General features: G+C 45.2%; 1 protein-coding gene across 1 annotated transcript; it reads right to left on the reverse strand.

Moving 5' to 3' along the window:
- Positions 1-34: 34 nt before the first annotated feature.
- Positions 35-22,762, reverse strand: LOC117346031 (butyrophilin subfamily 1 member A1-like). The gene is made up of 4 exons (XM_033915251.1): positions 22,528-22,762; positions 14,254-14,601; positions 8,385-8,663; positions 35-1,797 (listed from the first exon to the last, which is right to left on the reverse strand). The coding sequence occupies exons 1-4, from the start codon at positions 22,595-22,597 to the stop codon at positions 1,574-1,576; spliced, it is 921 nt and encodes a 306-aa protein (XP_033771142.1). The 5' UTR covers positions 22,598-22,762; the 3' UTR covers positions 35-1,573.
- Between the last annotated feature and the right edge of the window lie 1,864 nt (positions 22,763-24,626).

A 24,626-nucleotide genomic window follows, 5' to 3' on the forward strand; every position in this document is an offset into this window, starting at 1 on the left:
GCTAAGGTCCTGTTGAATTGCTTTTTTTGAACTGCAGATGTACTTTAAGATTGAAGGAGGTGGTGGACCGATGATTGGGAAGGGGAGTATGAGGTCCTTCAACCTTCCCAAAATATTATTTTAAAATATTATTGAGATTCTACAGTCGGCAGACATTTGAAAAAATTTTTTTTTGAGATTTTTGGAAAGATTATATACCCACTCCACTTACCATTATTTGTCTTCTTTTTTTAAATTCTTTATTAATTTTCCAAACTCCAAAAGTGCAATGCGCACTCTTACCCCGTGTTCCCTGATCCCTAATCTGTCGGGCTGTGGCGGGTAAGAGTACACATGCGCGCGTCTAAGGACCAGCGGCAGGTAACACGCCGCGACTCCCCCCTACCGCCGACCCTACCCGGCACACCAGAAACCTCTGTTGACCCTCCAACCGACCCACTGCGAGACGAACACAAACCTCCCGGCTCCAGCAGCTTCTGAGGCACAGTAAACATGCTGGTTCGTGTTCTTCTAGTGACCTAATTTCTTCTGCCGCGTCCCTGATGACATGTTTGCCTTAATAGCAGAGAGTGGACTTGTCCTCTAGATACTTGTCCAAACCTTTATTTACCCAGCTAAGCTAATCACTGGCAATGAGTTCCAGAGCTTAACTATTCTTTGAGTAAAAATAATATTTCCTCCTATTTGTTTTAAAAGTACAGTCAAACCTTGGTTTGTGAGTAACGCGGTTTGCAAGTGTTTTGCAAGACGAGCGAAACACTCGAGCAAATCGTGCCTCACAAACCGACCGTTGACTCTGAGAATCTCGGAGAGAGCGGGAGCCAGAAGGCCTTGAGCATGCGCAGATGCTCAAGACCCAGCCCAGGCAAGAGGCAGGATCTTCCAGCACCAGCACGTCCTGTGGGTTGGTGCTGCATGCCGGTGCCAGATCAGGGTAAGGGCTTGTATTTGGGAGGGCAGAGGATGCTGGATCGCGCCGGGGGGGGGGGGGGGGCGATGCCGGTTCGCGGGAGGGGTGGAAACACACCAGTGGCCTCAGGGGTAGGGGTGAGGTGGAGCAGTGCCGATGGCCTCGGGGAGAGGGGGGGGGAACGAATCAAGCGAGTTTCCTTTACTTCCTATGCTATACGAGCACTTTGGTTTACAAGCATGCTTCTGGAACGAATTATGCTCGTAAACTAAGGTTTCACTGTATTCCCATGTAATTTCACCATGTAAGTGCCCCCTAGTTTTTATCCATTCTACCCTACTCAGGATTTTGTAGACTTGAATCATATCCCCCCTAAACTGTCTCTTTTTCAAGCTGAAGAGTCTCAACTTCTTTAGTCTTTCCTCATACAGGAGGAGGTCCAGCCCCTTTATCATCTTGGTTGATCTTCTTTGAACGTTTTCTAATTTCACTATATATTTTTTGAGCTACGAGATAAGGGTTGCTTGCTTGAAAGTAGTAGTAGAAAAGAGTAGAAGGGGTTTAGCAGTTACTTCTGTCTCTTTTCTATTTGTCTCTGTTTCTATGTCTGTTATCCATAGGAAATTTTGCTTGTACTTGCTTCTTCACCACAAGACCTTAAAATTAGACGATCTTGGTTTCTAGACATGTCCTTTCATCTCGTGCCTGTAGCTCCCCTTCATTTTCAGCTTTTCTGATACAGGGCTTCATGCATAGAATCCTGATGTATTGCAATCTGATACAGTAAACCACAGCTAAATAGAATCCAGAAATGATTACAACAGTGACAACACTAGTGAAAATAAGAGTTCTTGCATAGCTGGGACGATTTTTAATGTTGGTGAGATCTGCAAAGACAATGAAATAAGGTTATGGTTTGTCTCAAAGAGAGGTTTGTTAGCAACTAGTTAGGGGGGAGGGTTGAAATCTGGAAGCCCTGTAGAGGATCTTTAGGGGGAGCAGATACTGTTCCCAGCTCTAGCAGCTTCCACCTACTCCCAGGGGTTGTTTGTCCATAGCAGATGGTCAATTATTTCTGTCCACACTGCTCAGGATCTACCACAGAAATCTGTCCTTTGGCATATCACTTCTGATCTAAACCAGTGTTTGTTTTCTGCCTTATTGGTTCTCTATCCTGAATAAATGAGTGTATAAATTCCTAGACTTAATTCATGCCTGCCCCCACCATCACTCATACCTTACCTTCAAGCCTTGTATAATCTAAAATAGAGCTATATCAAATAGCATATTTTACTATTCAGCCAAATATGAAAAATGAAAATTATTTGTCTGAATATCATCTCAGGATGCACCAGGAAGGTGGCCTAATGCCCTGATTGGCCCAGACACAATGTCCGTCCCATAGGAGGGGGCTTAATGTATCCAGGCCAATCTGGACCTTAGGCCCCTCCCCGATGCACCCCAGGATGCACCAGGAAGTGGAAGGCTCGCCATTTCGAAGAGGCAGGTCTGCTGGCAAGAGGGAGTGGGCATCCTTCTTGCCGGCTTCTACAATGAGGTATAAGGGAGGGGCTGGGGAGGATTGCTTGAGCTAGGGGGGTTCCGAGCTGACAACCCCAGAACACCAGGGCTGTCTTTTGGTGTCTTGTTGGTGAGTTCATGGGAGGGAGAATCTTTGTGTAGGGTGGGGGGTGTCAGAGGGAGTGCTGGGTAGAGTTTCAGGGGGTGGCCCAGATGCACATCTAGGTTGTTGAGGCAAGAAGAAGTAAGCATCCCTCCTGTTTCTCTGGGTGTATCGCTGTTACGGCCATCATTGTCGGGGACCCGTGGTTGTCATCGGTGGGGAGGGTATGACGGCTGGGGTCAGGAGGGGGAGCCTGCATGACTTTTTAAAAAATGGGGACAGATATTGTGTGTGGGAAACACACACACACACAACGTGTGTCCATTAAAAAAAAAAAAAAAAAAGAGGTTTCCTGCCCTGAACAGTTGAGTGGCAGGAAGCTGCTTCAGGGCTTCCCCTGCCGTCTCTGCACATGTGCAAGTGTCACTCTCACAGCAAATCAGACCACAGCAGACCCACCTGGTCATACCAAATCTGTTTAGTGCATTTTAAAGACCTCATATCATATCACCCTTGAGCTGTCTCTTCTCCAAATTGAAGAGCCTTAGCCACTTTAGCCTCTTTTCAAATGGAAGTCGTCCCAAACCTTTTATCATTTTCGTTACCCTTCTCTGTACCTTTTCTAATTCCACTATATCTTTATTGAGATATGGTGACCAGAATTATACACAGTATTCGAGCTATACCAGAGAGCAATACAAGGGCATCCTGATCAGAAACTGGTGCAAGATGTCTTTCTCCCCCAGAAATGGAAAAGGGTCTTCAAACTTCAGTCTCATTAAATCTGTGTGTCATGTTCTTCTTGGCTAATCCAAAACCACCGGCACCATCTTCTGAATTATCTTGTTTAACAGGGGCCATAGTGGAAATATATATAAAGCCATCCCTGAAACAGGGTATCAAGCCCTTCCAATCATGGTTCATTCCCTCTTGCAATTGAAGAACCTGGTAAGAAGGTGTTAGCTAATAAAACCCATGAATGATAAAAGTAATTCAGTAAAACAATAAAAAACTAATCTGGTACTTAAAAACAATCCAGTAAAATTCCACTCCTGTGATCCTTCTCCTGGGTCGGTCTGTAAAGACGCTCAGACAAGCTTGCTCTCACAATCTACCTTATTTGCGCTGCTCATACATATTCAAGGTAGAGCAGAAAAATTGAGTGTATTTGGTGATTTTCTACTCTCCATTGCATACTTTTTATCATTCCTGGTTTTATTAGTAACATCTTGTTACTTAGAGTTTATATACAGTATATATATATATATATATATATATATTTATTTATTTTTTTTTTAATAGTTGTTGCCAGTTTGGTGAAGGTTGTGTTTTACATCGACTGGGTAAGCCATCCTTCTGTTTATCTTACCAGTGCCTGCATTAAATTGTTGTTCCAATTGGTTCTTTTATTTATTGACTTGGACATTTATTAGTATTTATTCAGTATTTAAGCGCTCATTTATGTGTAAGTGATATTTACCATCACCGAAGCACAGAATATATACATTCCGCAGATAGCCAAAGGAAGGAAAAATAAAGACAAAAGGGAACCGGCTTGGCTAACCAAAGAGGTGAAGGATGCAGTGAGGGAAAAGAAGGACTCATTTAAAAAATGGAAACATGAGAAAACAACCGAGGCTTGGGACAACCTCAAAGCCAACCAGAAGTGCCACAGGGCAGTGAGAGAAGCCAAAAGGGTCTATGAGGAAAAGTTGGAGCAAGAGGCCAAAAACTTCAAGCCCTTTTTTAGATATGTTAAGGGATGAAACCGGCTAAGGAGACAGTGGGCCCTCTTGACGACAATGGAAGAAAAGGATACATCAAAGACAACAAACAGATTGCGGACAGATTAAATTCCTTCTTTGCATCTGTCTTTACCAAAGAAGATGACACATCAATACCAGAGACATTGAAAGTATTCAAGGGAGAAATAGAGGAGAGCCTCACCACAGTGGAGGTGGATCTGGACAAGATATACTATCAGATTGACAAACTAAAAAGTGACAAATCCCCTGGCCCAGATGGAATTCACCCGAGAGTATTAAAGGAGCTAAAGGTAGAAATTGGAGAACTACTGCAATCCCTTGCTAATATGTCAATTAGGACCGGACGGATACCAGAGGACTGGAAGATAGCGAACGTCATCCCAATCTTCAAAAAAGGATCGAGAGGAGAACCGGGAAACTATAGACCTGTGAGTCTCACATCGGTCCCTGGGAAAATGGTCGAGACTTTGATTAAAGATAGCATAGTCCAGCATCTGGATACCCATGACCTGTTGAGAGGTAGCCAGCACGGATTCAGGAAAGGGAAGTCATGCTTGACGAACCTACTTCAATTTTTTGAAATGGTGAACAAACATGTCGATAGAGGAGAACTGGTGGACATAATATACTTGGACTTCCAGAAAGCGTTCGACAAAGTACCATACGAGAGACTTCTCAGAAAACTACAAAGTCATGGAATAGAAGGGGATATACTAAGATGGATAGGAAATTGGCTGGAATACAGAAAACAAAGAGTAGGCATAAATGGGGAGTACTCGGACTGGAAGCAAGTAACTAGCGGCGTGCCTCAGGGCTCGGTTCTGGGCCTCTCTTATTCAATATCTTCGCAAATGACCTGGATGTAGAAATGACCAGCCTCATCACCAAGTTTGCAGATGACACAAAGCTTTGCCAGGCAATCATATCACAAAAAGACAACGAGGAACTCCAGAGAGATTTGAACCAACTTGAGAGATGGGCAGAAAATTGGTAGATGAGTTTTAATGTAGAAAAATGCAAAGTGATGCACCTGGGCAGGAAAAACAAGAAGCATGAGTATAAACTGCTAGGTATAACATTGGGGAAGAGCGAACAGGAAAAGGACCCGGGGGTACTGCTAGACAGGAATCTGAAGCCGTCGGCTCAGTGCGCAGCGGCAGCGAAGAAGGCTAACATCCTTGGGCATGATAAAGAAGGGAATCACGAGTAGATCGAAAGAGGTCATAATGCCGCTTTATAGAGCAATGGTCAGACCACACTTGGAATACTGTGTCCAACACTGGTCTCCGTACCTGAAGAAGAATATAACATTGCTGGAGAGGGTGCAGAGGCGAGCGACGAAACTAGTAAAAGGTATGGAAAACTTGAGCTACCAAGAACGCCTCAGAAATCTGGGATTATTCACCCTTGAGAAGAGAAGACTGAGAGGGGATCTAATAGAGACTTTTAAAATATTAAAAGGAATCGACAAAATGGAGCAAGCTCGCTCACCGACAAGGGGAAAGGATGGAGAGCAAGAAACAGCGTTATTCACTTTGTCAAATGTGACTCAGACAAGAGGTCATGGACTGAAGCTAAGAGGGGTCAAGGCCATGACAAATGTCAGAAAGTTCTGCTTCACACAGCGGGTGGTGAACACCTAGAACTCTCTCCCAGAGGATGTGGTGGAGGAAACCACCATTTTAGGATTTAAGGTAAAATTGGACACATTGAGGGATACAAATGATTAAGGTATTCGCCCAGGTATGCCTGGCTGAGCCTCTGCGTGTGCAGACCACCGGACTGGATGGACCCCAGGACTGATCCGGTGCAGGCATTTCTTATGTTCTTATGTTTTATGGCACAAACACTAGGGGCGTTCAATAATTTATCTACCTAAGTATAAAAGAAAGTAGCAAGCATATTGAAACAAGTCTCTGCATGTTGTGATATGTTTCAAGGTTATTCATGCAGAGTTGTGGCTCAGTGCAAGTCTAACATTCCAAGAGACAGGATGTCAGGAGAGTCCTTGTGTGAATCAAGTAAGAAGCTGTTAGAGTTGGAGCACTGTTCAGTGATAACATTTCTCACAAAAAGGGGAAAGGCCAAAAGAGATCCATGAACACCTGACTGCAGTTTATGGTGAGTCTGCCCCATCATCCTACAAAGTAAAATTTTGGGGCAAGCAGTTTAAGTGGGGTAGAGAGCCCATTGAAGATGAAGATGACCCTCACACAGGACAGCCTATGTGCAGGAAAGTTGAGGATCTAATTTTGTCAGACGTACGAATTAAGGTTTCCTGAATAGCTGAAGAAATGGGCATCTTGGCAGGCACAGTTTGGAAAATAATTCCTGAAACATTTGGCATGTCCAAGGTTAGAGCAAGATGGATTCCAAGAATGCTGATGCCATGTCAGAAGGCCTCGAGGCTCAGTGTTGTCAGGAGAACTTGGAGAAGCTCAATAAACATCAAGTGACTTTTTTTCATCGTTTGGTGACTGGAGATAAGACTTGGGTCTATCACAGAGATCCCGAGTCTAAAACGGAGTCAATGAGATAGAAGCATAAGTAACGTGACCATTAATTTTTTTCCTCAAAATGGGACATCTACTAATTTTCAGTCCCGACCCCAATCCCGCCCCTGATGCCTGCTCTGGTTGGGCAGGAGGGCATGCGCACATGCGGTGCGATGACATCACACGTGATGTCATTAAATAGCATCCATGCATGTGCAGATGCCCTCCTGCCCGAAGGCGATTTTGAGGGAGGCTTTTTGGGTTTCTCCATAGTGCAAAACATAGACAGCAGATATAAATTCTCAAAACTGACACGTTTTGATCATTAAATTGAAAATATAATCATTTTTCCTACCTTTGTTGTCTGGTGATTTCATGATTCTCTGGTTGCACTTCCTTCTGACTGAGCATCCTTTTTTTCTATCTTTCTGACTGTCTGTCTTTCTCTCTCTCTCTCCCTGCCCCCTTTTATTTCACTCCCTCCCTGCCCTCCTTTCTTTCTTTCTCCCTATCCCCCTTTCTTTCTTTCTGTCTGTCTGTCTTTTTCTTTCCTACCCGCACCCCCCAAAGCCGCCACTGCCTACTTCTCCAAGCCACCGCCGCCCTAACAGATTAACTTCATGCAGTGACTGGCTGGCCCGGAACTTTCTCTCCGATATCAGAATTAACGTTGGGGGGAGGGGGGAAGGCTTGTGCAGTTGTTGCACGAAGATAATCTGTTAGTGCAGCGGTGGCTTGGAAAAATAGGCTGCGGCGGCTTGGGCACAGCTTCAGGATGCTCTTTCAGAAAACGGGATATTTCGGCATCCTGAAGCTGTGTGTGGGGACAACAGGACAGGCAAGCTAAAAACGGGACGGTCCCGTTCAAAACGGGACATATGGTCACATTAAGCATAAGTCATCCCCCACCCCCCAAAAAAGTTCAAGACAGAAAAATCTGCAGGCATTGGCAACTGTCTTCTGGGATGATGAAGGACTTTTACTTCTGGAGTTCCTGCCACACAGGAGTCTCTCCACCCTGTCCTCCCTCTCTGTCCTGTCTATTGTACCTCCTCTGCCGCTGGAATCCCTGGTGGTCAAATAGTGTAGCGGGCAGGAGCGAGCTTTCCACGCTTCTGCCCTGCTGCTAACCTGGATGGTCAATGCTGCAAGTTCTGGCTTCAGCCACTGAGCAGGAGCGTGCTTTGGTGCTGCTGCTTGGCTTCCTGCGAATTCTCGTAAGCCATTCAGGAAGCTGCTCAGCATCGAGCGGCAGCGCCAGGGTGCACTCCTGCTCGGTACTGCTCAGCAGCTGAAGCTGGAACTTGCAGCAGCGACCAACTGGGTTAGCAGCAGGACAGGAGCGCAGAAAGCTCGCTTCTGCCGGCTACACCTCTGGACCACCAGGGATTCCAGCGGCAGAGGAGGTACCATGGACAGGGCAAGGAGGGGGGGACTGGGTGCAGAGCCTGGCAGCCTAGCGGAGCCCTGCAATAAGTCTGGGAGGGAGGCGGGTGAGTGCTGGCATTTCCACACAATTCTTTTGCGGGCCAGATAAAATCATATCGCGGGCCGTACTTTGGAGACCCCTGTCTTAAACCATCACTAACCTGATGGAGAAATTGTTGATTCTCTCTCTTGGCTCAAGATGATGTTACGGACACAGCAGGAAATGTCGCTGCTCTTATTTATTGTCACAGACAGGGAACTTTTGACGTTGACAAGACCATTCTGCTCTGATGTTTCAGTTTTAGAAAATGGTGTCAGACTCTGTTTATCTTGTCTCCAGATTACTTCAGGTTCTGGATACCATCCTGTAGATTCACACAGCACCGTCACTCTTCCATCTTGATAGCGATCCCAAGAGATTTGAGGAGAATTACCCAAGCCTAAAAGAAGCCAGAAAGAGTTATTTTCTTATGGTCAGACTTTATATTGGATATTTAATCTGGCAGCTATTTTGCCCCCAGAAGCTAAAGGCAAAGAAATCCTGATCACTATCAGCACTCTAGCCTGGTCTCTCCTGGACTTGCTTTCTGTGGACTGTTTATCTGTCAAAGAATATTTCCAACAATAAAGAAGATAATACCTTGTCAGGTGATTCTTCATGAGAATTGTGATGAATCATACAAAGAGTCAGGAAATCAATTCTGTTCACTGACCACAAGTCAAATCCAATGTCTCTGAATTACCCAAGTAGGCAGATTCCCCCACCGCCTTCAGGAACTCACCTCAGTACTTCACTGCCTTCACATCTTAATATCTGCTACATGGATCAGAAAGGAATAGCCCTGAAGTGTGGAATAAGATAGTAACACTCAGGAAATGCAGCAATGGTCAAAGCTTGAGAGACCGCAGGCATATTAGGCTGCTGTTGTTTCCTGCCATTTGATAGTCAAATATATTTTGGAGTGTCAAACTATGTGATACCTACGGCTACAGCAACTGTTGTAAAAAATTAGCCACAAGGCAGCACTGATGAATTGGTTCCCAGTCCTGAAGCTCAGATGTAAGACATAGACCTCCATGTCCCTCTTATCAGAGGCAGGGTCAGGACCTAAGAACCTCTGCAGAATGGGATTAGGAAACCAAACGTTTCCTGTTCCCTGGGACCAGGAGAAGGGCTGTTGGGATAGGTAGGTGGCCACAGTGACGTACCAAGGGGGGAGGTCCGCCCCAGATGCATGCTCCAAGGGGGTGCACAGCCGGCCTGATCCGGAACCTCCTGCGCTGCTCCAAACGGCACTTCAGCGCGGCTGCCATACTTAGAGCAGAGTCGGCAGCCGCACTGAACTGGAGAAGGTCCCGCGATGACTGCGCCTTTATCCTTCCTCTGTTTCGGAAGAGGTAAGTGACATCGGAGGGGGGACCAGCAGCCGCAGTCATCACGGGATCTTGCTGCAACTAACTGCTTCTGCCTGCGCAGCCCCCTCCAATGTCATTTACCTATTCCATCTGGAGCAGAAGCAGTCATCGTGGGATCTTTGGGATGGAGAAAGAAAGGAGGTCAGGGTGACATGGAAGGGTGTGGAGGGTGAGAAAGGGAGTCAGGGTGGTATGGAATCATGGTGAAGGGTGACAAAGGGGGTTCAGGGTGGTATGGAAGGGTGTGGAGGGTGAGAAAGGGGGATCAGGGTGGTATGGAATCATGGTGAAGGGTGAGAAAGGGGGGTCAGGGTGGTATGGAAACGTGGTGGAGGGAGAGAAAGGGGCAGATGCTTATGGAATTGCAGGGAAAGAGACATAAGGGGGAAGGATACTGCATGGAATTGGGTTGTAGGGAGAGAAAGGGGGCAGATGCTGATGGAAGTGGGGGGAAGGGAGAGGAGAGAGTGAAATACCAGACCATGTGGGTGTGGGAGAGGGAAGGGAAGAAGAGGAGAGATGCCAGACCATTGGAGGATGGAAGGGAAGAAGATGGATGCCAGACTAATGGGGGGTGAAGGGAGAAATGGAAGGGGGATGCATAAAGTTTCTAGAACGGGAATAGAAAGAGCAAAGATGCCATATAGAAGGGGCAGCGAGAGGGTAGACAGTGGATGAAAGGAAGAGAGTGACAAAAAGATGAGGAAAACAGAAACCAGAGAAGACAAGGTAGAAAAAAAATTATATTTATTTATTTTTTGCTGTTTCTGTGATGTTGCATTGTATGCAGAGTCCAGCTTCTTGGTGCTTCAGTTTAACCTTTGTCTACATATTTTTATTCTATGTCCCCATTTACAAAACTGTAGAGCGTTTTTTAGCATTGGTATCTGAGCTGTTACCACCGTGGCTAAAAACCACACTACAGTTTTGTAAAAGGGGGAGGAGTTAGTTTGTGTTTACATACTAGGCAAAGGTGTTTTTTGTGTTCTGTGTGTTCGAAAAGACATGGTTTTCTGTTAGAATTGACTGTGTAGGATTGATCTGTACTAGTCTGGCTTGTTTAGTTTTACAATGGGTTTATTGCAGTATGTAAGATGCTGCCTTTTCCTAGATATTCATGTGTGATGTGTGGATTGTTACTAAAAATCATGTTTTTCAAACAGATGGGGGGGTGTCAAAAAATGATGGGCCCTGGGTGTCACATATGCTAGGTACGCCACTGGGTGGCCACTAGGGAAGTCAGGCCAAGTATGAGTACAACAGGACAAGGTCTCTAACCAGTGCACTGAGAACTCCCAGCCAGGTTCTTTTGGGTTCTATAATTACCCAAATTATTTGTTATAGGCCAAGTGGCTTGTCTAGAGGATTATTTACACCTAAGTGTCCCTTACACTAGCACTGGCTTTTCCTCTGACATCACTTCCTGGCCCCACAACCCGGAAGTGATTTCAGAAGGTGCCAGGCTGGTGCAAGCAGCAGGCTAGAGTACTTGCTTGCAGTGGTGAACATTTTAAAGAGGTACGGGCAGGGAAGGGAGGGCACGAATATGGTGTGTGTGGGGGCGGCAAAGAGGTGCCGCCACCCCATGAAGATGGTGCTCGAGGTGGTCCGCCCCCCCTTACTTTGTCACTGTCTCTATTTACTATTTACCCTTCTCCATTGAGAATATTGACCATTTAAACATACTCTGTTTTCTTTCAACCAGTTCTTAATCCATAATAACCATTATCTCCTATCCTGTGACTTTCTAATTTCTGTAAGTTTCACACCAGAGAGAGACAACACATATGTTCCTTGGAATGTCTGAATGTCAGTGTCCAGTGCTGCAGGAAGTTTGGTAACAGTCATGAGAGTTAACATGTGGCAGCGGTGGTGGCAGCAGCCAAAAAAGCAAACAAGATGCTAGGAATTATTAAAAAAGGGATGGTCAACAAGACTAAGAATGTTATAATGCCCCTGTATTGCTCCATGGTACGACCTCATCTGGAGTATTGTATTTAATTCTGGTCTCCTTATCTCAAGAAAGATATAGTGGCTCTAGAAAAGGTTCAAAGAGTAACCAAGATGGTAAAGGGGATGGAACTCTTCTCGTATGAGGAAAGACTAAAACGGTTAGGGCTCTTCACCTTGGAAAAGAAATGGAGATAGGATTGAAGTCTACAAAATCCGGAGTGGAGTAGAACGGGTACAAGTGGATCGATTTTTCACTCCGTCAAAAATTACAAAGACTAGGGGACACGCGATGAAGTTACATGGAAATACTTTTAAAACCAATAGAAGGATAAGTTTTTTTCACTCAGAGAATAGTTAAGCTGTGGAACGCATTGCCAGAGGATGTGGTAAGAGCAAATAGCGTAGCTGGTTTTAAAAAAGGTTTGGACAAGTTCCTGGAGGAAAAGTCCATAGTCTGTTATTGAGAAAGACATGGGGGAAGCCACTGCTTACCCTGGATCGGTTGCATGGAATGTTGCTACTCTTTGGGTTTTGACCAGGTACTAGTGACCTGGATTGACCACTGTGAGAATGGGCTACTGGGCTTGATGGACCATTGGTCTGGCTATTCTTATGTTCCTGGCCTAGTCAGAGCTTGGTTCATAAGCCTCAATTAGGCAATAAAGACCTCCCAGGTACAGCCTCATTAGGATGCAACTTCTTCAAAACACTACTGCTCAAGTAAATTTAATGCTAAGTGCTACAATCACATTACTCCCTTTTTACAACAGCTACACTGGCTGCCGCCTATCCAGTCTAGAACAGCTTTTAAAATTCTCACATTGGCATAAAAAGTATTCCATGATAGTATCTCCTGTCTCACACTCCCACACACTCTTGCAAGCATTAAACACTCATTTAGTGGTACCTCCATTGGCTCAAACTGCTTTTTTTTTCTATCTTGCTCCTTCGTTATGGAATTCCTTACCACGTTCTCTCTCTGATCGATCACTTCATACCGAGAATTCCAATCAGAACTGAAAAAAAACTTTCCTATTCCAATCTGGTTGTAAACCGCTTAGATTTAATTTTGTTCATATTTGCTGTATATCAGATAAACTGACCTGAACATTTGACCCGTCTTAACCTCTACCTATGAGCTAGAGTTGCTGCTGGGAGTGCAGGGCCCATTTACCAGATTCTATTTAGCTAGCTTTATTCTTTTTAATTATTCTGGTAGAAGTGTAGATGTTATACTTTCCTGTATTCGCCTTCCCCTCGCTAAAACTTTGTCATCTCAAAAGATTCCTCGACAAAACTTTTGCCTTCCAAGCAGCCAAGCTGAACCCATGGCTAGCCCAAATGATACTCGAGGCCCCCACTTACCTTGACTTCAGAAAACTACTTAAAACTTACCTATTCAGCAAACATGACCCTTAACTGTCCCCACATCCCACAATAACACCTCGCCCCCCCTGTTCCTCTCCTCCTTCACTAGACCTTCCCTTTTTTCCCTACTCTCATAGAAACATAGAAACATAGAAAGATGACGGAAGATAAGGGCCATAGCCCATCAAGTCTGCCCACACTATTTACCCACCCTCTTAAATCTACTGACCCCCTAAAGAATAATTGTAATTATACTGTCACTCTACTGACCCGCTCATTCAGTCCTAGTGACTCTATCCCTTGGCATGACCTCGTAGGGATCCCACATAGGTATCCCATTTGTTCTTGAAGTCTGAGATGCTGCGTGCCTCGACCACCTGCACTGGAAGCTCGTTCCAATGCTCAATCACTCTCTCCGTGAAGAAGTATTTCCTGGTGTCTCCACGAAACTTCCCTCCCCTGAGCTTGAGCGGATGTCCTCTTGTGGTCGAGGGTCCCCTGAGAAGAAAGATATCATCTTCCACCTCTACCCATCCTGTGATGTACTTAAATGTCTCAATCATGTCTCCCCTCTCCCTACGCTCCTCGAGAGTGTAGAGCTGCAATTTGCTCAGTCTTTCTTCGTACGGGAGACCCTTTAGCCCCGAGACCATCCTGGTGGCCATCCGCTGAACCGATTCAACTCTGAGCACATCCTTACGGTAATGTGGCCTCCAGAATTGAACACAGTATTCCAGATGCGGTCTCACCATGGCTCTGTACAGTGGCATCATGACTTCAGGTTTCCTGTTGACGAAGCTTCTCTTGATACAGCCTATCATTTGCCGTGCTTTGTCTAGTTCGATCAAAGCTGTAATTCTGATAAATTGTTGTAAATCTACTTTTCAATGCAGATCATAATCTAATTGATGTAAACCGCCTAGAACTCGCTGGGTATGGCGGTATATAAGAATAAAATTATTATTATTATTATTTGTATGGAGTTCTTTTCTACCTATGCCAATTTTATCTTATTGAGAACCACTATGATTTGCTTGCAAAACTTTGGCAGTAGAGCAAATTTTAATCCTACTACCTGTAAACCGTGCCACGCTCTATCTCTATGAAGAGGATGTGGTATATAAACTTAAGGTTTAGTTTAGTTTAGTTTACAGTTGGGTTTTTTTACTATTCAATAATTTATGCACATGATATTTGCATGCACCTGGTCTATGGTTGATCACATCTTACAGTCAATTATCTATAAGAGGAAGAAGGGGTTGAAATTCAAAAGAGGCTCAAACTTCCCCTTACCTGTTACTTTCAGCTCCAGTTCTTTATCTTGATAGTAAGACCCCAATCGAACGAAGCACGTGTATCTTCCCTCATCATACAGTGTAACGTTGTGAATCTTCAGAGCCATGTTTCCTCTGGCCATGTGGTCTCTGATCAGTTCCGTCCTCCCCTGGAATTCTGGAAGCTGGTGCTCATTCTGATCTCTCCCATATTCATACAGGTACACGGGTGAACTGAATGTGGTTCGGAACCACCTCACCTCTATATTCTCAGTGCTGATAGGTGGGGTTAGGCATAATGGAAGCACGGCATCTTCACCCAGAATAGCGACCACAGGATGATCAGGGCCGATGAGCTTAAAGCTTTCTGATAATTATGCAACATAGAAAACAAATAATATTAAATTGGCAATTAAGAATACGGGGTTTAAAAGCCTTGAGGCAGGGGCAAGACACTGAGCAGTTCAAAAAATATATATATATCTGTATCTTTCATAACATTGGAATATCTTAATTTAAGCTTGTGGTGAAAGACATTTATGCATTAAGTGTAGTTACTTACCTGTAACGTAGGTTCTCCGTGGACAGCAGGATAGTCAGCCACATATGGGTGTTGTCCCAACAGCTCCCAATTTGCAGATAAGCTCTCCAATAGCTCAGAGAGATTTTTTTTTTTTTTCTCTGAGCACGTGCAGTGCCCGGGCCCCACTGGGCATGCCCGAGCCCTACCCATTTCCCCCTGCTTCCCCCTAATCCCCAGGATGTTCCTAGCTATGGGAAGGAGAAAATAAGTTTGCCTGGAAAGGGAAATGTGCTGCTAAAAACGGCAAAGTCCACCATCTAGACCAGGGGTGTCCAACCTTTTGGCTTCCCTGGGCCGCATTGGCCAAAAAAAATGTTTCTGGGGTCGCACAAATGCACACACGCTGCAGCAAGACAGAGGAGGGAGCCGGCAAGACGGCAAACACCCACGCACAAAATATTTCACAGGGCCGCAGGTTGGACACCCCTGATCTAGACCCTCTTATGACAGCTAATAGGAAGCTGTTAAAATGAGCAAAGGTGGGATTTGAACCAGGAAGTTTGAGATGAACAGAGTACAACAAGGCACATTAACCTGGTAAGCCAGAAATGCTTTCTTTGTGGTGATTGTGATATTATAGCTAATCAGATGATACATATGCAGGTCAGTCAACTATTATATGAAAGGGAACTGAGACCCCCCTGAGTAGAAGCTGATGTAGCTCTATGGGTTAAAGTCGTGTGCTATGGGTAAGTTAGGAGGAGGGGTAGCACTTTACCTCAAAGAAAACATCAAAACAACCAGGATCACGGATGTCAAGTATACTGGGGAATCCATCTGGGTAAACCTGGCCAGAGACGGAGAAAAATGCCTATACCTTGGTGTAGTGTACAGACCTCCAAGACAATCGGAGCTCAAGGACGCTGATTTAATTGATGACATTGAAAATATCACCTTACGGGGGAACGTTGTTCTATTGGGGGACTTCAACATGCCTGATGTAGACTGGAACACACTCTCAGCGACAACTTGTGATAGCAGGAGGATATTGACGTCCATGAGGGGAGTACGGCTCAAACAATTGGTACTAGAGCCCACTAGAGCCCAGGCCATCCTGGACCTGGTACTTACGAACGGGGAAAGTGTCTCGGAGATCTCGGTGGGAGAACCGCTAGCCACCAGTGACCATAACATGGTATGGTTTAACCTTAGGAAAGGCTTTCCTAGATCACAAACAAAAACAAGGGTACTCAACTTCCGGGGTGCTGACTTCACACAAATGGCAGACTTCATCCATCAGACGCTTCAGGTTCAAGAAGGAACGGATAATGTGGAGGTTATGTCGTCAACCTTGAAATCGACCCTTCATGAGGCAACTATCCGCTACATAAAATCAGTAACTAAACAACAAAGAAGAAAGAAACCCCAATGGTTCACTGATAAGGTCTCGCGCCTCGTCAAGGAGAAGAAAAGAACATTTCTCTCGTACAAACGCACCGGGGAAAAAGAAGCAAACATTGAATACAGGACAAAGTCTGCAGCGGTCAAAACGGCAGTTAGGGAGGCCAAACTTCGAATGGAAGAAACTCTAGCAAAGAACATCAAGAAAGGGGACAAATCATTCTTCAGGTACATTAGTGACAGGAAAAAGAACGCAAACGGGATAGTACGCCTTAGAACGCCAGACGGGAATTATGTGGAAACAGATTCTGAAAAAGCCAAACTACTGAATGATTACTTCTGCTCGGTCTTTACCTGCGAGGCACCAGGACACGGGCCACAGCTGGAAGCAATGCAAAGCAAGGAAGACCCATTTCAGAATTTTGAGTTCACACCAGCTGATGTTTACAGAGAACTGTCAGGACTCAAGGTGAACAAAGCCATGGGACCGGACGAGTTGCATCCAAGAGTGCTCAGGGAACTAGGCGATGTTCTGGCGAAACCGTTAGCCATGCTCTTCAATCTCTCCCTAAGTACAGGGAGAGTACCCCTGGACTGGAAAACAGCAAACGTCGTTCCTCTGCACAAAAAGGGTTGCAGAGCAGAGGCAGCGAACTACAGACCAGTGAGTCTCACATCAATAGTGTGTAAACTCATGGAAACTCTACTCAAAGGTAAATTAGACTCGATATTGGATGAAGGGAATCTAAGGGATCCCTGTCAACATGGATTCACAAGAGGCAGGTCATGCCAATCTAATCTTATAAGCTTCTTTGATTGGGTGACAGGAAAACTAGACTGAGGAGAGGCTCTGGACATAGTATACTTGGATTTCAGTAAAGCTTTCGACAGTGTCCCACACCATAGACTATTAAACAAGATGAAATCGATGGGGTTGGGTGAGAAACTAACTGCATGGGTCAATGATTGGCTGAGTGGAAGACTTCAGAGGGTGGTGGTCAACGGCACCCTCTCTGAGACTTCGGAGGTGACTAGCGGAGTGCCGCAGGGCTCAGTCCTGGGACCATCCCTTTTTAACATATTCATAAGAGACCTGACCCGGGGGCTTCAGGGTAAAGTATCACTGTTTGCCGACGACGCCAAACTGTGTAACATAGTAAGTGAAAGCAACCTCAAGGACAGTATGACGCAGGATCTGATCACGTTGGAAAACTGGTCCTCGACATGGCAGCTGGGCTTCAACGCTAAAAAATGTAAGGTCATGCATCTCGGCAGCGGAAATCCATGCAGAACATACTCCTTGAATGGAGAAACGCTAGCTAGGACTTCAGAGGAACGGGACTTGGGGGTAATCATCAGTGCAGACATGAAAGCTGCTAAACAAGTAGACAAGGCCTCATCTAAGGCAAGGCAAATGATGGGATGTATCAATCGAAGCTTTGTCAGCCGCAAACCTGAAGTCATAATGCCACTCTACAGAACCATGGTGAGACCTCATCTGGAATACTGTGTGCAATTCTGGAGGCCACATTACCGGAAAGATGTGCTTCGAGCTGAATCGGTCCAGCGGATGGCCACTAGGATGGTCGCCGGACTCAAAGGTCTCTCATACGAAGAAAGACTGGGCAAACTGCAGCTCTATACCCTGGAGGAGCGCAGAGAACGGGGTGACATGATTGAGACATTTAAGTACGTCACTGGTCGTGTCGAGATGGAAAACGATATATTCTTTCCCAAGGGACCCTCGGTCACAAGGGGGCACCCCCTCAAACTCAGAGGGGGGAAATTTAGTGGTGACACGAGGAAGTATTTCTTCACGGAAAGGGTGGTAGATCACTGGAACAAACTTCCGGTGCAGGTGATCAAGGCCACCAGCGTGCTCGATTTTAAGAATAAATGGGACATCCACGTGGGATCCCTACGAGGGTCAAGTTAAGGAACTAGGTCACTAGCACTCAATGGGGTGGGTCAATAGAGTGGGCAGACTTGATGGGCTGTGGCCCTTTTCTGCCGTCGTCTTTCTATGTTTCTATGTTTCTATGTGCTGTTGTACAAAGGTTGGGAGTTCAACACCCAGTGCATCTTTTAATTGTGGCATACTACCTTGAAGGTGCAGCTTGATGATCTCACAATGAGGTCAGCTTTGTGAAGCTGAAGAGCTCCATTTTGCAATGAGGGAAAATGCATGTTAAGGTCTATATCTGGTTTATCTCTTTTTAAGCGGTGAAAAATGACGTAATGTGTGCAATAATGATATGTTTTCCATGTTCTTTCTTTGCTTTCTAGAAAGAGCTGATTGCAGCACTGTTTGTTGAGAAAAAAGGGGGTTCTTTTTAAGCAGGAAATCCAAAGGTGGTGTAATGAGTAAATCATATTACTGTTTGAGCATATTACTGTTTGAGCATATTACTGTTTTCCATGACTCGTACACCCCTCTCCTTCAGGACCCTCACTGTGAGACAAGCTATTTCAAATATTTTCCCTTATCCGAGTCTATTGATAATGGAGGAAGAGAAAAGTGGCTGCAAGTCAGAACATATTCATCACCTTCTCTTCCTCCTCCTTCAGCACTTAAGGCTTACTGTAGAGCCCCATGGTTCAAATCATTAATTCAGGCTTGATGCTGGAGAAGGAATATTATGTCCTGATTTACAGCCACTTCCCTCCTCCACAATTGCCAACGAATCAGGCTCAGTAAGTGAAAATACTGAAATAGTTTTGAAAGGTCACTTTGGGCAGCCAAAAAAACCTAGAGACTTGAAGAAAGCACAGATAATTTATTAGCATACGTATGCGACTCCAGAGCTCCAAGCTGGCTTCAGAAGTCCCAAAACCAGGAAGTTAGAGATATTTATTTATTTTTCCGGCTATACAACTGAATTCTAGAAAAAACTTTTCACGTGTTACTTTTCTTAACAATCATTGGTCCTCAGCTCACACTAGCAGGTCACTAGCAAGTCACTTATCTAGGCCCTGCAGTCTTTCTGTATATGTCGTTTATGCTGAGATAGCCATAAGAAGTTAGAATGTCCAAGCTAACACCCAGTACAGGCAGGCTAGAACATGAGATAAGTTAGGTCTGCAGCTAAACATAATTCAGCATTTTATTAAAGAGAAAACTCAGTTCAACACTTGGAAAACCAGTCCCAGACTCCTTCAGTTTTTCCTGTGGGAGAGGGAGTGTGTACTATGGAGGGAGGAGAAAAGGGAGGGAACTGGGGGGAAGTCACAGCAGGATTCAAAATGACCTCACAGAAATGAACAGAACCTAACTACACCATATTCCGGAAGAAACTGAAAACCCATCTCTTCGACACTTAAACTCCTCTTTTTGACACTTATCTCTCCCATTTTTTTTTAAATTAAATCACACACGTTGTACTTAATTACGAATTTCACATAGGAGTTAAAACGATGAAGGTTTATTTGCCGATGAAAGATATCTAGGCTAATGAAGAGGTGTTGGTATACATTGCTTGGTAGCATGGTACAGGGCCGCCATCAGAAATTTCTGGGCCCCTTACTGAGCAATCCTATTGGGCCCCCCATGCACCCCTTCCCCCCCCGACACCCCCCCTTCTTCCATGGGCCGAAACACACATACTTTTCTGCTAATGCTCCACCTAAGCCAGTTCCTTAAAATCTTCTCACGTCCATTGGGTGATTTGGCATAGAGGAGATATTCATAAAAAGAACGTCCGTCAAGATCTTTACTCATAGACTGTGCCATTTGCTTTAAATCATCTTCCATCATTAATCCAAATTGCACAATTCTTTCTCTGTCTTTGTCCTGAATGGCATCTGGCCACATTGCTGAATCCTTCCAGTCAACAAATTTATGAGCAGGCGCGGAGAACGCATTTTTAAACAAATGTAGTTTATCCTTGTACTCCTTATGTAATTTTAATCATCTATGGATATGTTTGTATGTTTATTGTTCAAATGGTTTTATTTATTTCCCCAAATTTATTTTTGTTATACGCATTGAAAATATTTGATATTGCGTTTAAATCAAAATCTCAATAAACTTGAAACTTGAAACGAGTGCCCGTGAGATTGTGGGAGGGTTAAATACTCAAAACTTAGAAGAATAACAATTTACTTAAAGTTTTTGCTACGCCAGCTTTCTGGTATCTTTACATACAGTGGCGTCCGTAGCATATGTAACACCCGGGGCCCATCATTTTTTGGCACCCCCCCCCCCCGCCATCTGTAAGAAAAACATGATTTTTAGTAACAAACCATACGTCACACATGAGTACCTAGGAAAAGGTAGCATCTTACATATTGCAGTCAGCAGAACATCAATACACCCATTGTAAAACTAAACAAGCCAGACCAGCACAGATCAATCCTACACCGTCAATCCTAACAGAAAACCATGTCTTTCGAACACACAGAACACAGAAAACACCTTCGCCTAGTATGGAATATGTCATCACAAACTAACCCCTCACCCTTTTTACAAAACTGTATTGTGGATTTTAGCCACGGTGGTAACAGCTCTGACGCTCATAGAATTCTGAGCATCAGAGCTGCTACCACCATGGCTGGCGCTAAAAAACGCTCCACAGTTTTGTAAAAGGGGGGATAAAATAGAAATACACAGTTTCAACGCTCTAGCTCAGAGGTGCTCAAACTTTTTGAGCTTGTGAGCTACTTTAAAATGACCAAGTCAAAATGATCTACCAAAAATAAAACTAAAAAACACAAAGCACACTATACGCTGAGAAAATGTTAATTATCATTCCTATTCTGGGTTTTTTTCAAAGAGGTCAAGGCAGATGACTCTATGCATTGTCACCTCAGTAACAACCATACAAAAATAGACAAATATACCCTCCATCCTTTTTATTAAACCACAATAGCATTTTTTAGCGCAGGGAGCTGCGCTGAATGCCCAGCGCTGCTCTTGACGCTCATAGGCTCCCTGCTTTGCGGTTTAGTAAAAGGGGACCATATTGTAAAATATAGACAGCAGATATAAATTCAGAACTGTGCATAGTAAGTGAAGGGAAGTTTTCATCTCTGGGAATTTACCCAGTTAACTATTAAGTTATTTGGGCAAATTCCTTTGAAAACTGTGGTAATACTGCCTCCACTTTGCTAAATTTAAAATAAAATCATTTTTCCTATCTTTGGTGATTTCATGAGTCTCTGGTTGCACTTTCTTCTTCTGACTGTGCATCCAATCTTTCTTCCCTTCTTTCAGCCTGTATGCTTCCTCTCCTCCACACCTCATTCCCTCCCCCAACTTTTTCTTCCTCTCTTCATGCCCCCTTTCTTTTTTTCTGTTTCTCTTCTTTCCTTCTGTTTCCCTGCCTGCCCCCTTTCTTTCTTTCTCCCTGCCGTTCCCCAAGCCACTGCCACTGCCGCTGCCATCGGGGAACAGGCCCCACCAATGGATAACAGGCCCCAAAGCCGACGCCGACGCATGCTCTCCCTGCTTCGGGCCGACCAGCATTCCTCTCCCCGACGTCAATTCTGCCGTCGGAGAGGAAGTTCCGCCCAGCCAGGCAGCGATTGGCTGGCCCGAACTTCCTCTCCGACTGCAGAATTGACGTCGGGGAGAGGAAGACTGATCGGCCCGATAGATCATCAAGGCAAAGTGAGCCCTGGGTGATCGACTCACTTTGCCTTGGCGAGCTACTGGCGTCCCTGCCTTAGAACACTGCCTAGGACCCTGGGGGAGCCCGGGCCCCCTGTCAGCTCCGGGCCCCTGAATGCAGGATCGGTAGTATTGCCCTGGCATGGTATCACCTCTGGCTTTTGTCCTCCATTTTTGGTAGACAGAGATCTTACCTAGAGTGTAGTTACTTACCTGTAACGTAGGTTCTCCGTGGACAGCAGGATAGTCAACCACACAACCATAAGTGGCTGACTCATCCTGCTTGTCCTAGGAGAATGGGCATTGCTGTGCAAGTTTCTGATCTCTTTTGTTAAGAGTTTTACAGTGCAAACATTTTTGAACATGTGAAAATCAACGCGTGGTCACAGCACCAAGTCTATAATTTTGCCATGTTTACAGATAATCTCAACAATTAAAGCTATAAACTCCCAAGCAGTTGCAGAGAAAATAGCAAAATACTCTAGGGGGTTACTTTTTATTTTTTTGCCTCCCCCTGCAGTATGAACCTTATGATCTGACTATTTCACACTCAGTGCAGCTATGGATCAATTTGACACCATCAAAAGGCTGCAGACTACCTAAGCAAATACTTCAGCCAAGGGGAACCAGCACCGTCAATGCTCTCTCTCCGTCTCAAGTTTCCAGGCAGCTCAGGTGAAAATAGGCAACTTTCAGCCAGGACGAGAAGGAAAATCCAGCATCAAATGTTATCACAGCATGACCCCAGTCCTAGCACTTACCCCCAGATGAAGGTCCAACGAGGCTCAGGAGGAGGAGAAAGTGCAGGAAACACCGACCAACCTTGTTCATGTCTGTGATGATCAAGGCACAGGAGTCTAGTAGTGGATAAATTACTGCCACTTACCCAGGAGTTTTGTGAACTTTGAACAGGGGTTACTTTCACTTCTAAGTCTGACTGTGTGTTTTGCAGCCTTTTCAAAGCCACAAGACAAATACAGCTGAAATTTATATCACATTCCAAACTTCACAATAGAAAGGACCAGGCTGGTGCCAAGGCTTTAGGGTTCAAGTTTATGTTTAAATCTGTTTATTGGTTTTAAAGAAGAAGCATAAAAATTGAACAAACAGTAAACTTTTACACAAGAAAATCCCCCCCACCCTACCAACCACCCGCCCACCCATGGGAACAGCCAGTCCAATGTGCAACATATCAGTTCAACAATCTACTGAGTACAGTGGGTGTCAAAGTAGAACAAAAGGGTAACCAACAGCGTAAATAAAGAGAACCGTGCTTAGAGTGTCCATATCAGCTATAGCCAGGTGTTCACACCCTGCCAACTGGATCATCTGAGTCCGCCATTGCGACACTGTAGGGGTTTGTGGGGATAACCTGCACTGAAGAATAGTCTTAAGTCCCATAAAAATAGCTTTCTGGACAAATGCAGCAGCACCCGGACGAACAGGAAGCAAGGAAAGTTTCAGCGTGAAGAGAAAAGTGTCCGTTGGCAACCAGGTGCAGTTCCAGAGAGACTTGACACGCAGACAAATGCGTTTCCAATAGGCCCGTATGCCCGGGCACAGCCAAAAGATATGGCCCAAGGAGGCCCTTGGGGCCGCAGACTTCGGACAACAGTCAGTGGTGCTAATGTGTGCCCGAAAGGCTCTGGCAGGGGCAAAATACGCCCGGACCAAAAACTTGTAATACCGTTCCTTTTCCACAGCAGAGACCAATAGTTTTGCCCCCAATAAAATGCTCCCTTTAGCATGGCCTCAGAAATAGAGAACTGCAAGTCCTGAGTCAATTTGGTAGCCAGAGTAGCATAGTCCAACTCTCCTGCCAACTTCTGTAAAAAGCGGTGAGGAAAACGCAGGGGGCACCTGGGCAGTTAAACAGAAAGCTTCAGACAACTTCTCATGAATCTCCCCGGTCAGAGCAGAGCCAGGTAGGGAACAAACATAGTGTTGTAATTGTCTATGAGAGAACCAGGGTTCATAGACAACGGCGCGAAAGACAAAAGCGCGCGCCGACAATTGAGCGCAGTGTGTGCCGCTGCACCGCACAAAATTACAGTTTTTAGGGGCTCCGACGGGGGGTTTTGTTGGGGAACCCCCCCAGTTAACTTAATAGACATCGCGCCGGCATTATGGGGGGTTTGGGGGGTTGTAACCCTCCACATTTTACTGTAAACTGTACTTTTTCCCTAAAAACAGGGAAAAAGTTCAGTTTTCAGTAAAATGTGGAGGGTTACAACCCCCACACCTCCCACAACGCCCCCACAACGCGGTGCGATGTCTATTAAGTAAAGTGGGGGGGGTTTCCCCCCCACGCCCCCCCGTCAGAGCCCTAAAAACAGTAATTTTGAGCGGTGCGCGCCTCCACGCTGCGCTCAATTGTCTGGGCGCGCCTTTGTCCCGGCGCGCTTTTGACCTGACACCGAGAACCAGTCCCCAGCCTCCAATGCAGAAGAGTCACATAATATCCGAAAGTACTGGAGAGAACCATTCGGCTGTAAAACATGAACCAAATAAAACAATCCCCTCCCAGTCCACCAGGAGTGAGCGCCCAGACCCATACCAGGGGGAAAGTCCCCATTACCAGTTATAGATAAACATGGGGTCACATCAAACCGTATGGCCAACTGTGTGCAAAGGGACTTCCAGATTTTACGCAAGGGAAATAAGAACAAATCCCCATAAGACTGCTCCCGGGAGGGTAAGCAGCGTACATGAAGTAAATAACTAAAGTGAAAAGGAGAAAAGACACTCCACCCCAGTGGCCGAGAAATGAGTTGTCCCACAGAACCAATCATTCATATGCCGGAGCTGACAGGCCACATTGAGTCTACCTAAGTGCAATAGCCCAAGACCCCCCTGAGTA

The sequence above is a fragment of the Geotrypetes seraphini genome, chromosome 12, assembly GCF_902459505.1.
Source record: "Geotrypetes seraphini chromosome 12, aGeoSer1.1, whole genome shotgun sequence".
Taxonomy (NCBI): domain Eukaryota; kingdom Metazoa; phylum Chordata; class Amphibia; order Gymnophiona; family Dermophiidae; genus Geotrypetes; species Geotrypetes seraphini.